Source organism: Lissotriton helveticus, chromosome 3_1 (assembly GCF_964261635.1).
Source record: "Lissotriton helveticus chromosome 3_1, aLisHel1.1, whole genome shotgun sequence".
Taxonomy (NCBI): domain Eukaryota; kingdom Metazoa; phylum Chordata; class Amphibia; order Caudata; family Salamandridae; genus Lissotriton; species Lissotriton helveticus.
In genome coordinates this window covers 164815021-164829228 of record NC_136061.1, presented here as the reverse complement: position 1 = coordinate 164829228, position 14208 = coordinate 164815021, and the positions used below count along the sequence as shown (strand labels likewise).

General features: G+C 48.1%; 1 protein-coding gene across 2 annotated transcripts in view; it reads left to right on the top strand.

Annotated features, from left to right (window-relative positions):
• LOC144824457 (myeloperoxidase-like) overlaps nt 1-14208 on the top strand; it is a 432332-nt gene that overhangs the window by 263584 nt on the left and 154540 nt on the right. Inside the window, exon 3 of one of the 2 annotated variants that reach the window (XM_078683553.1) lies at nt 3839-4014. In XM_078683553.1, coding sequence (XP_078539679.1) covers nt 3885-4014 — 130 coding nt within the window. In that variant the 5' untranslated portion in view covers nt 3839-3884. Of the gene's footprint in view, nt 1-3838; nt 4015-14208 lie in introns of those variants that run through there. The other variant, XM_078683554.1, reaches the window with a different exon arrangement.

The window sequence follows — 14208 nt, the reverse complement described above, 5'->3', positions numbered from 1 at the left end:
TGTGTCAGGACCATGACCTTGTAGTCAATGAGATAAAACAAAATACATGGTCCTACACAAACACAGGACTATTAAGGGTAGGGTCATGATGGAGGAAGGTACTCTGGAACAAACTGAAGTTTTTACTTACTTAGGGGTAACCATTGGTAATAAACTAAGTTTGAAGCCTCAAATAGATTTGCTCTCAGTCAAGCATGGCCAACTTCCAGGAGCCTTGCTAAAGGAGCAGCGATTATCACACACTAAACCTATTGCTCCCACACTAAAAATATATTCCTCAAAGATTAGCGCCTCAATATTGTATGGGGCAGAATAGTGGAGTTATGCCAATGTAGATTTATTGGTAATGTTGCAAAATAAATGTATAAGGTCATAGATTGGCCTCCCGCAATCCACCCCATTGCTGCCTTTGTTTTTAGATCTGGGCTGCTACTCTATTTAGGATGAGGCACATTATAGGCCTGTGGCCTACTGGAGAATGCTATGGGTAACACTGGAGCTTTCGCACTATGCCCAAGCCATAATGGAAGTTAGGGAGGCTGACGGTATGAGCAAAATGATGTGGCTAAAACGGGTAAAGACCACTCTTTGCGATATCGGGATGACACGTTTATGGGCATCCACAGCTGATAATGTATTTCCATCAAAAACTGAATTTAAGGCAGCATATTGGAATGTATTGGTTATGAGGCGTTTTGCTGCATTAATGGGCCCCTCTCTGTCCTGAGACTATCTTGAGCTTAAATATGAAGGGTACTGGGATTTGATCACTACCCCTAAAGACAGGAAACTTTATCACCAGTTTAGGGTGGGTTCACTCCCTATTAATGTATTTACCAGCAACTGGTGTAGTACGAATAGTGACAATTGTCTATTCTGTCCTAACCCCCGCGAATCACTGGTACACTTTTTGTTCGCCTGTCCAGCCTATAGAAAACCTAGATCTAGATGGTTGAAACCAGTATGTCTAAATCTGGGGACTAGATCAAGTAGCGAGGCACTCAGGATTTTAAAAACGTCCACTGAAGAGTATATTGTGATTGCCGTCGCTAAGTTCCTGGGCTGGGCGTGGGAGATTCCTTCAAAGGGGAAGAGCTGCTAGTGAAAATACTATGTACTATAATTCCTCTCCGTAATATCGTTTATATATATATGTATTTTTAGTCTGATTTCAAAATGAACTAAATCAGATTGCATATGAATTAAGGATATAGGATCATTACAGGAAGCAGCCTTTTTGTGGTGAACCTTTTAGCTGTTTTTTGTTTTTTTTAGTTGTTTTTAGGTATTTATTGTACAATTATTTATTTTAAAGGAAGGAGTGATTTAAATTTATCTAACACACCAGTATGTTTAACTTGGCTATATATTTTTTAAAATATTCTCACCTTTTTGTAAAATGTATTAACTTTTGTGATTTTACAAATCGAAATAAAGTTTTTGACTGACTGACCAGTAGTGGGCTGATTGAAGTTGGAGTAGCCATATGCGTTGAAGAGGGTGAAAGTGTTTCATCAAGAACGTAAGGGCGGTTATGAATGGAAAGATTGAGCTTGTTGTAAACCCTCTTTTTAAGGGTAAGGAAGATCTTGTCAATTAGGGCCAGATTTTCATTCGAGGACTGTATTAGACTGATTCCATTGTTGAATATGGATATGGTAGCATTCGCCCTGCAGAAGGAAGAGGGAGATACGGATAGTCTAAGTCCGTGAGGTGTTTTCCTAATGCCTGTGATGCATAACATGAAGAATAAGATATTTCTCCATGGGCTCTCCTTTTTGTGTGAAATATAAGGTAATTAGTTAGAGTACCCTAGGCGGGGATTTGATAGCGTAGGCATTATGGCCCGAGGGTTCTAGTTTTTTGTCCATTGTTGATTGCAGAAAGGAACCTCCAAGGTGGTGGGAAAGGTCGTTGGTGGAGATTCTGATCAATCTGCTAAGATTGTAAGGTAGTGAAGAAATATGCATTTTGTAGACGCCAGATTATTTGTGATGGGCCTTAGTTGGTAGTAAAGTTGGATTGAGGAGAATAGAGTATTCTTCTGATCAGGATCTCATTCCAAAGGTGACTAGGTCGATCGTAGTGGTATGAGAGATAATATATACCATTGTCTGCTGAGCATTTAAATATCTTTGCCAGTTTTGCAGGGTTTTCGTAGTAAGGGGTGTAGTGGTCCTATTTCTGTTTCTAGGGAAGAATTTTTTTTATCGATTCAGGCAGTGGTGGGCTCCATCTTCTGTGAGTTTTCCGCTTTACTAGGTGATGCCAAGTAAAAATGGTGGGTTAATTCACAATATTCATAACATCAAGGCAGGTAGCAGAGTAGGCCTTGTGTTATCAATCCAGTTCCCTTCCTCAGGAGAACTTGAGATAGTAGCTTTTACTACTTTTGTAGGTAAAAAGGGAGCTCAATGGCTCCTCGCTACTCAATGGGCCCTTGAGTAACGATGCTGGACACCATGTAGAGGGAAGAGGAAGTACTCGTCCTCCTTGAGACTTACCTGCGAGGGTCCTTCAGCACCGTGCCCTTCAGGCGTGTCAGCACAGGAGGCAGTGACGCGGTGGGGAGGGAGGAAAGATGCACTCTCCCGAGCCTCGCGATTCCCTCGCTCGTGGCTCCGAGGGCTTTGGAAGTGCTCCCGTGGCCCGTCTCTCCGCGCCGCTAGATCCTGGGGAGTATGAAAGTCCTGAACCCCTGTATCTCTCCACCGACGATCCAGCATGAGACTGCGGTCTCAGCGTGAATGGTGGTGATGTTGCAGTGGGATGCACCATAGAAACCACATAAGTTCCTCAGGTGAGCGACATGAGTCCTCTTTTGAGTTTACAAATCTCAGAGAAGGCCAAATCATGCATTATTACCATGTTAGCCCTCATTCTGAAGTGTGGAAATTAGAATGGTGCAACAACATCATACTTGATAACAACCAAACACCATGGTATTGATAACTTCTGGCACAATATTAGGATAACACAATAACGCAGTGTGGTTGACTTCTTATTTTGGATTGCAAATTCGTAGTTTGATGCTATTGCCCCCTGAATTCGACTGAGGAATGTGCAGGCAAAAATAATTGGATGTTGTAATTATTGCAACCCTTGGCATCTAGATTCAGGCATAAACTCCTGTGTGCGTACAAATTAGCATTTGCACGGCACTCAACGTGGACCTGGATATCGACTATTTCAATTTACTAGAGAGATATTGAGACTAATGGTGGTTTGTGGAAACCAAGTAGAAAAGTTATTTAGTGATTCCTGTTACTAGAATACATAGACGATCTGCCCCTAATATTACATTCACTTGGAGGATCATTGGAGGATTGTTCAAAGGCTCTCAGTGATATTAATCTGTAACTGGTTAAGAATGTGTAAACTCTTCGCACATCAGAAATTGAGATTGTCAACACTAGTCTGGAAAACGTTCTTTTTAGAAAAAACGTTGTCTTTCTGTTTTACCTGCAAGAACCTCCTATCAAAGCTCACAATTTGAAAAGCTTTCCTAATGGGGAGGAACAGCATGCAAGGAACACACTGTTCTAGAGAAGTTAGTTTAATAAAATACGAGAAAAGGGGTACACTCGTTAGATTCAGATCTAGCAGTGAAAAGAGAACTGCACTACAAAGCTCACTTCTTTGATAACCATAAAAGTGAATCAGAACTTTACAACCTGTAGGTCCAGTCGTCGGCAGCGAGGTTTGCACTGCTGCAGTGCTGCTCATGATCTGTGTGTGGATCAAAGTCTTCATTGGCAGTACTGGCAATTGATACATTTAACTAAAACTTAAAGACACCAGAAATTGACCAGACCTAAATTATATTTTCCCTTCCCAGTTTAAAGAACAAACTGAAGCAGGAGAGTCTCTCGCCCTCGGACATCATGGCTTTCTTCAAGCAGACGGTGGCAGGCAGCAGGACCGACATCCGGGCAGCGGATTACATGGAGACCACCTTCCAGTTATTAAATGAGAGGGTGGAGAACTCCAACCAGACTCCCGTCAATATCACAGGTAAGAGACTGGTGAATAGCCCTAGGAGGTGGCTGTTCACTAACTAGCAAAGCGTTGCTCAGTCCAACCAACCAGAGAGGGCCCAGTACATCCACTGGTAGACTGTTTAGTATAACCACTAAGAGACTGTTTAGTATTACTTATCAGATATTATTCAATATAGCTGGCAAGAGGCTGTCTTTTGCAACCAGTGAGAGACTTATCAGAGGTTATCAAACCGCAGGAGGTCAGACACAACCACTGATAGTCTGTTCATTCTAACCCACTACTGACAGACTGCTTAGTACAACCAGTTGGAGATTGTTAAGTATTGCCAATTCATCATCATCATAAAATCTTTATTCGATTGTAAATACAATCAGAAAAGAACATAAAAACATAAATGCATTCATATATCAGCATAAAAACAATTAAACATTTGGATACATTAATATACAGATGAAAAATGCAGCTTTAGGACCTTAATCCCATTAATCGAGCCTGGAACACCTAGATCTTACAGCAGCACGCAAAAAACTGAAACCGTGGCAAGAACATATACATTGGGAAGTAGTTGTAAATAAATTAGTGTCGGTGGGATTGGGCAAAGTCCATAGATTTCAGAATTGGTAAAAGAAAACGCTTCCTAGAAATATTAAAATATTTACACAACAATACAAAATGCAGGGTATCCTGTGGAGACACATTGTCACAGCCACATGACCCTAATGTGCCTGGGTTGACACAGCCACTCGAAGAGGCCAACAGGTAGCGTAACAAATGAAACCTAAATCGAGACACCACAAAGAATAGATCCATTCGCTTTTTCTTCTCCACAGGGCCCAACAAATGATGATTATAAAACATGTTCGCCCTCCCTAGGCTAGTAAAGAAGCCTTTAAATGGGGCGTGGCCACAGTATCTTCCAAGATGGCCGCAACTCCAAGTCGTGCGCAGACACTGGACGACTTGGAGCTGGCAGGAGTGGCTGTAGGCCCTCTGCGGGACGACCTGCATTGACAGCAACCTAGGGAGATGAGTGGGATGGGCGCTGCCAGTGAGTACCACAGATCAACTCACCAGGTGGGCAGCCCCCTTCCTCATTACCAATATGTGTGGGGCCTCGGCTGCCCTCCCCCCCACCCACGGGCTTCACATGCGGGCCGCATCTCTGTTTCTAGATCCTGCTCTGATCCTGGGCAGCCCTACCGCGGTGATATTGGGCAGCACCACAAAGATACTGCAACAGCACGCACAGCACATTTCTGGCAATGGGCCGAACAGACCCAAAAAAGCGTAAACTCCAGTTTGACCAGACCGGAGCATCCAAAAGTAATGGGGTGAACCTGGACCCTGATGATAGTGCGGGCACACCGACGGAAATGGCCCCGATGGCCGACACCGCAGCCATCATTTTGGAACTCAGGTCCGGTTTCCATTCTATGGATGGCAAATTTGACAATATAGAGAGCCGCGTGGATAGGCTGGGGGAGCACCTGGATCATCAGGGAATGCGACTAGATGAGGCAGAGGGGCGAAACTCCACCCTGGAAGACACCTCGGCTACGGTTCAGAAGCGCCTGGAGAAGGCGGAGCGGATATTCAGGAATGTTGCTATAAAAAATAAGAATTTAGAGGCCCGATCGAGGCATAATAATATTCGCATTTCTGGCATAATAATATTCGCACTAACATGGGCCGTCCAGACACTTTCCTCAAACAACTGCTTGTGGACCTATTCAACAAGGCCAGCTTCTCCTCGGCCTACTCAGTGTAGCGGACGCATCACTATCTTGGCCCGAGCCCTCCAGCCGGCATCACACCTCGACAACTTATCGCACAGCTCCTGTACTTTAAAGAGAGCAATACTGTGCTCTGCTTAGCCAGAGAATGTGGTGAACTTCAGTACCAGGGGTCATCCATATCTATCTACCCAGACTTTACCCCCACAGTCCAGGAATCTAGTCGCAAATTCAGTGATGTAAAATCCATGCTCAGCAAGCTTAACATAAGATATGCTATGTTATACCCTGTTAGCCTCAAAATCGACTATAATGGGAAACGCAAGCTCTTTGACACACCCGCAGAGGCAGCCCGGTCATAATGTGTTTAATTATCCCTTGCGGATACGAGACTGAGAAGCAATGGCAACTTCCTGGATATGCCTTGCGCGATCAAGCATTCCGTGGAGAGATGCATAAAGCAGTAGTGGAATAATTGTCGAATAACACTGGATCCGTAAATATGCAAGCCACACTTTGGGAGGCCTTTAAGGACTATATTCGCGGGATAAGTATATCCAAACAATTCAGTATCATACATGACATGCAACATCAGCTAGGTGTTGCATCTGATCAGCAAACCTTAGACTTGGCTGGGATCACAGATGACAACCCACGGCTACATGACAGATCCCTCTTACTGACACAGTTTAATGCGTTAGCTGATGGAGAAACTGCCTACATGGGAAACACGTAGATACAGGGAGGGTGAGAGACCGGGCTGTACATTAGCTAGGATGTTGCGAACCAATCGCGCGACGGAATATATGAACGAGATATTAACAGATTCCGGCACATGAGTACTCGGCACATGGGGGGAAAAGGCCACATTTTAAAATTACTATAAATCCTTATACTCATCCTGGACCCTCACTGCCCCGCCAGAGCTCCTCAGTTACTTAGAAAACATAGCAATGGTATGGCTAACAGATAACCATCAGCAGTACCTTAGCAAACCCCTCACTCTGGACGAGGTCAAAGAGGCTATAGAGGACCTTGATGGCTCAAAGGCTCCTGGCCTTGACGGACTGACTGGTGCCTTCTACAAAGCCTTTAAGGATCAACTGGCACCACACCTTTTTAGAATGTACAACAAGGCGCTAACTATTGTCTCATTACTACCCACTTTACGGGAAACTGTACTTACTTTACTATTGAAGCCGGGCAAAGATCCCACTGTCTGTACATCATACCGGCCTCTTTCGCTTCTCAACCTGGACAATAAAATATTGGCCAAGGCTCTAGGGACCCGACTAGTCTTTCTTATGGAACAACTGATATCACCTATACAATCCGGGTTTGTTCCTCATAGATCAACCTAATTCAAGCTTCGTACAATATTTGCGGTCCTCCACAAAAGGATATCACCGACAGTCTCTGCAGCTGTAGCCCTTCTAGATGCCAAAAATGCATTTGATTTTCTTGAATGGCCCTTCTTGATGGCAGTCCTGAGGAAACTCGGGATCCCCCCTCTTTTCATCTCTTTGATTCAGCTACTGTACTCTGAGTCAGTGGCCTTTGTGTGAGTTAATGGTTCCCTCTCTGAATTTTTCCCATCGCCAGAGGCAGTAGGCAGGGCTGCCCTCTTTTCCCCTTACTTTTCATTATCCCCTAGTCTGCCACATGCAGGTGGGCCACCCCCACCATGGCCTCCAATTGAAGGGGGGCCACTTCTGCTCACATTATACGCAAATGATATCCTCCTCTTTATCAGACACCCAGCCTACAATCTCTCTCCCTTTGTAGAGGAGATAATGCGCTTTGGGGCTACGCATAAACTGGGACAAATCTAAGCTCTTCCCCCTCATGGAAGCTGCACGGCCCATCCAGACCGGTTACCCCCTTAAATGGACAGAGGACCACACAAGATATTTCGGTATCCAACTGCGTAGAGATAAGCGCCAACTACTCCAACTGAACTATGGGCCCATCCAGACCGGTTACCCCCTTAAATGGACAGAGGACCACACAAGATATTTCGGTATCCAACTGCGTAGAGATAAGCGCCAACTACTACAACTGAACTATGGACCAGCAATCGTGCACCACTTTCCATAGCTGGCCAGGTACCGATTATTAAAATGATCGTTCTCCCACAGTGTTTTTTTTTAAATTCTTTTTATTAACACACAACAAAAAATAAATACAAATGCATTGGGTGACACTCAACCTCTTACAGCCGGTGATACCACTTCCAGTTACATAATACATATTCCCGGATTCTGTTAGGGATCAGATCCATTCCAACACCACATTAACTTCCTCTACAACTGGGGGAGCACAAATGTCTCCTCTGTAAGCATTCCAGGCACCCCAGATTTTCCCCCATTTCCCGGGCTTCCCCCTTGCAACATACACCGATCTTTCTCTAAACATGCACCAGTCTAAATCCTCCTTCCATTTTCCTATCTGGGGGGCCTGACTGGCTCAATATTACGCTTGGCCACTGCACATGCTAATGTCACCCATGTCTATCCGTGTGCAGTAAGAACAGTTAGCTCCCAAACATTTAGCCTCCACCTCCAACTCCACACCCAACACTTCTCGAATCTTATCGTGAACTTTGGCCCAATGAAACCGTATATCTGGACAATCCCATAGAATATGCATAAATGTTCCGGCCTCCCCGCAACCCCTTCGGCACTCTGCATTCGCAGCCAAACCCATTCGCACCAGTCTCAATCCCGTTACATAAGAGCGATGAAGGATCTTCAACTGCACCAACCTAAGTCTCATTTGTATCGCTACCACTTTCGGGGAAGACACAGCCTCTCTCCAGTCCTCATCCTCCAATACTAGGCCATCTGCCTCCCACTGTTCCCTGATAGTTACAAGCGGGTCCTCAGTATGATTAATAAGCTTTTTATTAATCAAGGAAATCGTTTTGGTCGGGAGATGACGATCTAGCACCCGGTCTTCCAACGGAGAGGCATCTGGGGGTGTAACTCCACGGGGGATATTGGCAAGCAGCGCATGACGGATCTGCAGATACCGATACCGCTCGCTTTCCTGCAGTTGATGTTGTTCCTGCAGTATCTCGAATGTAAGGATCCCGTCCTTTACCCACTTATCTCTGATCTGGGAGATCCCAATGATATCCCACTTGTCAAACCCTTTCGTCTTCCACAGACCTCCCAAACAATCTGAGCTCCATAACGGCGTGGCCAAAGTTATTTTCCCATCCCATTTAAGGGACCTGGTAGCCTCATGCCACACTCGTACCGCAATCGCAGCCGGTCCGACCAGGAGAACCCGCCCCCTTTCGGCGTAGAGAGCCCTAGTATAGTCCCCACCCGGCATCTGTCCACAGTCCATCGCGTATCCTGGGTCCGATGGCGATCCATAGATTGCCTGATTAATAGGCGCCAATTGGGAAGCCCAGTAATACTTCTCAATGTCGGGCAGACCAATCTCCCCTTCATACCAGGGAAGCGTAAGTTTGGGAAACGTGATCCGTGGCCTGCCATCCCAGAGAAGCTCCCTCTGCAGGGACTCGATTTTCTTAAAATATGCGAGGGGCACTGGGTCCAAGGTGTTTTGAAGTGTGTACAGGAAACGAGGAAGGGCCATCATTTTAAACAGGACATCGCGTCCCAAGAAGGAGAGCGGCAGAGACCTCCATCTCACCACATCCCTCCGGAACCTAGCCAATGGGGGCACCAGATTGGAAGCATACTGTATTTTGGGGTCCATTGATACAAATATACCCAAATAACGGAACCCCATCACCTCCAACCTCACCGGGCAGTTTGCGGGAATATCCAGGGGATCACCACTCAAGACAAAGAGAACGGACTGCGACCAATTAATGGCAAAGCCGGAATACCTCCCGAATATGGCCAATACATCCATAAACGCAATCAATGAATTTCGGGGGGGGGGGCGGTTAAATACAGAAGGATGTCGTCTGCATACAGCGATATTTTATCTTCCCAATCCGGCGTCCACCTCAACCCCTTAATGGACCTGTCCCATCGGACCCACGCCGCGAGAGGCTCGAGCGCCAGTGCAAACAACAGCGGGGAGAGAGGACAACCTTGTCTGGGGCCCCTCCCCAAAGGGAAGTCTACAGACCTGTGATTATTCACCACCACTCTGGCCAGTGGACTGGAATACAGAAGGCGGACCCAGTTGACAAACTCTGGTCCAATGCCCATCTTGCCCAGAACAGCAAAGAGATAAGGCGACTCAACTCTATCGAAAGCCATGTTTGCATCTAACGACAACAGGAGCCGGTTCATGTATTTTGTAAGCACCCCCCCAGGATCCCATGCAACCGTCGTATATTAAGAGCAGTATTACGGCGTGACATAAAACCAGATTGATCCGGATGAATCAGTGTTGTGATAACTTTTACCAGGCGGGTCGCCAGTAGCTTAGCAAACACCTTGGGTTCGGCGTTCAAGAGTGAGATCGGCCGATAGGAGGAACACTCTAACCTCGATTTGCCCTCCTTGTGTATTACTATAATAATAGCTACTCTCTGCTCATACGGAAGCTGACCCTCCTCTCTACTCTCAAGAAACATTTCTTTTGGAAATGGTGCCAGCTTGTTAGTGTGCACCTTAAATAGTTCAATGGGGAGCCCATTCGAGCCAGAGGCCTTCCCAGAGTGGACCCTCTGATGGCCTGCGCCTCCTCGTCGTTTGTGAAAGGGGAGTCCAGGTAATCCCTATGGTCATCCGATAGGGTGGGCATCAGGATATCGCATACCATGTCCGCATTGTCAGCCTCAGTGTATCCTCCCCCCGCAGTGTATATCGTCTTATAATATCTGGCAAATTCGTCTGCTATTTGTTGTGGATCCGTTGTTTTACCCGAGCCCACCGTCTCTAACTCTGGCACGAGGTGTGACGCCCACTTCCCCTTCTCCAGCCAGGCAATCAACTACCCGGCCTTGTCGCCATGTTCGTCTATCCTACTCTGAGTAGCAGAGTTATGTGCCGCCGAGGCGTGCGTATATTGATGTTCACCACGATTTTTCAGTCTCAACCCATCCACCAAACCAGTGGTCTCCACAAAGTCTAGCAACCACCTACGTGACGGTAGCAAGACCCGAGCAGGGTGTCTATCCGCTTCACCATTCATCACAGCATTAAAGTCGCCCTCCACTATCAATAGCCCAACAGGCAATGTCAGAAAAATTTTGCACAGATCCTGAAAGGTATCGGACTGCAGAGCCGGGGGAACATAAACAGATAAAAACTTGACAATTCTCCCCTCCCACAACCCTGAGATCCCGATATACCTGCCTCTATTATCCACCCACTTAGCCTGGATAGTTAGCGGAAAGGAGTTCTTGACTAATATCCCCACCCCTCTTGAACCAGTAGTGAATCCTGCGTGCGCCACTAGCTTGTATCCTCCCTTATGAAGTACCATACAACTCCTACCCATGAGATGTGTCTCCTTCAACAACACCATGTCCGGTGAGTGTCTTCTAATCAATTGGCCATCCATCCCTCTTTTTATCTTATCTCCAAGCCCGTTCACGTTCCAACTTAGTGTGGATCCCAATCCCCATCTACCAGAAGACATCATGATAAAACATAATTTCTGAATCAATCGGTGGCACCCAATGCAAAAGAAAAAAACAAACAACAAAACCCAAATGTACCCAGCATCTCTTCATCACACTTGCTGCATCAAAACTCCGAATTCTCAAACCCCCCGGAAACCCCACTCCACCACTCCCCACCCTGCACACCTGCCTATAACATACACTCATCCCAACTAGCAGTTTGCCTGTCGCCACCAAACCTACACTACGACTAACTAAAAGTAGAAAAGGAAGGAGGGCCCCCAAACGATCCCGTCCCCCTCCCCCCACTACGCCGCTTCTGCACGAATCAAGCACCAAAGACACATTTTACCAAAGTAGCGGCATCATAAGATTAATACAGTCCCACCCCCCCTCCCGTGCACAGCAACCCAACGTTCAACCCCGATCACCCCCAAGTTCTGTAATTTATTGTTCATCCGCTTCTCCTCCATTCCGACTCTCAGATCCAGCCGCATGCGTGCTGTCCAACCAGTCCGCCGCCACCTCAGGATTGTCAAAGAACAGAGCCTTCCCATTATGCTCCACTCGAAGACGGGCCGGAAACATCATGGCATACTTGAAACCTCTGTCTCGGAGACTCCTCTTGACCGACAAAAATCCCTGTCGCTGTTTCTGAACCGCTTGGGTAAAATCCGGGAAAAAGGAAAGTGTCGCATTTTCAAACTTCAACGGGGGCCCAGACCGGTAAGCCTGCAATATCACATCCCTATCACGAAAATTAGGGACTCTTGCAATCAAAGGACGGGGAGGTGCCCCTGGTTTGAGCCTACCCCCTGGTATCCTATGGGCACGCTCAACTGCAAAGAAATTGCTGAGACCTTTAGGTTTGAGGTGATTGAGCACAATATTCTCGACAAACAGGCCAGTCGCTGGATCTTCAGACTTTTCGGGTACCCCTAAAATGCGAAGGTTCTTGCGTCGCGCTCTACCTTCGAACTCATCCAACTTCCGATCAGTGAGGTCCTTTGAGGCCTTCAGGTCCCGCATTTCTTGTTGCAGCAAATTCACGTCGTCTATGAGGCTAGCGGTCTTGATCTCCAGTGAATTCACCTTCTCACTAGCTTTAATAAGATCCTCTCTTATCAACCCAACATCAATGGCGACAATGTCAATCTTGTGATCCAGAGCCTCCATCTTTTGTCCCAGAGACGGCTGGACACCCATGATGGCCACCATGACATCTGACAATGTTGGCTCCACCGGGGAGGGAGCATCGGCTTCCCCCCTCGCCTGAACCCTCTTCGACTCCACCGGAGACCCTTTGGGCAGGGTGTACCTCTCCAACGTATTTGACTGTACGTTCCTGTGTCCTCTGGGGGCTCGAGGTAAGGATTTTTCCTGATCCGACTTCATCGCCATCTCGGCGCACTCTCCTGTGTCGCACTACCACACAGCTCGATGGCGGTCCCCTCCACACTCGCGTCCCTGAGTCATCTCTCGGCCGCTCCGCCACTCCCTGTTTGCTACACCAACTGCACCCCTATAGGGAATACCGGCCTCTGCAGCGGGCCGATCACTGCTCCTCCAAAATAACTCCCCAGAGGCAACCAGCAGCCAGCTCAGACACCGGACCACCCCGTCAGGCCAAATGCTGCACAGCGCGGAGTCCCCAGTGGCCTTAATCCAGATCCCAGCACCGGTGCAGCCAGTCTATAGAGGGATCCGCCTGCCCCCCCCTCAGCGCTCAGCCTGCAACTCTCCGTTGCTCTGCACCACCGGCTCCAGCACCATCCCGTCACTCACTGGAGCATTGTTGGTGGGGGGCGCCCGCCAGCCTCCCCTTTCAAGCAGCAATATTCCTGACCACTCCACCAGGCCCCTGGGCCTCCTCAGCAGAGGCAAGGAATCCACTCCTCCATGAAGCCCCCGGCCCCTCACCCAGTTCCAGGCAGCTCACCACTGGGAGAGACACTCCCCGCCACTCGTACCTGGAGCGCTCGTCTTCGTAATGCCGGGCGGGCAAGCTGACCCCTCGGAGTCCTGTGACGCCCGTCCACCTCCGGGGCCCCGCTCACCGTCCCCGGCACCGCCAACCAGGCACACCAATCCAGGCGCTGGCAAGGATGTCTCCTGGGCAGGCAGTGACTTGCGGCAGGGCTAATTTGCAGGCCCGGGGGCCCCAACACCCAAAGGCAGCCCAACCAGGTGTGTCCTCATGAGCCCGGGGCCCCCACGGCTTCTCACCCCACTCAGCGTTCAAGTGCACCGGCTCGCCGTCCTACAGCCGGCAATTCCGAAAATTGGGGCGGACCGGGAACTCCTGGCCTACCGCTCCCAATGTTGACTCACTCCCGGCGGGCCGGCTCACTAATCGAGGCCCCGGCTGGGCCGCCGGACCAGGCCTCAATCCGTCTGGCGGCGTAGCTTCGGCGATGGACCTTGCAGGCGGCGGCTCAAACCCCAGCGAGGGTCGCTTCTCTTCCCACACCCGGGAGGGGGGTTTTGGGGCAGGATAGAAGACAGGATGGTCGCGAGGGCGAGAGAGGTCGGCGGAGCCGACTCTCTAAGCAGCCATGTTTATGTTTATGTTTATGTTTATGCAATTTTTATAGCGCGCAACTACCCGGGGGTGTCTCGGCGCTCAGAATACAGAACCATAGCTACGGCAGAAATTTATGATGATAAGAACCAGGTTTTTAGTTTTTTTCTAAAGCTGATGAGCGTGGGGGCAGTTTTGATGTAGAGGGGCAATGTGTTCCAAAGTTTGGCTGTGGAGATCGTAAAACATTTGTCACCCCAGTTGGCCCTTTTTGTTCGCGGGACTTTGAGCAAATGAGCAGAGGAGGAGCGAAGTGTTCTTGAATGTTCGAGCGGACAAAGAGCCATTCTAAGGAACTGTGGGCCCAAGTTGTTGATGGCTTTGTAGGCAAT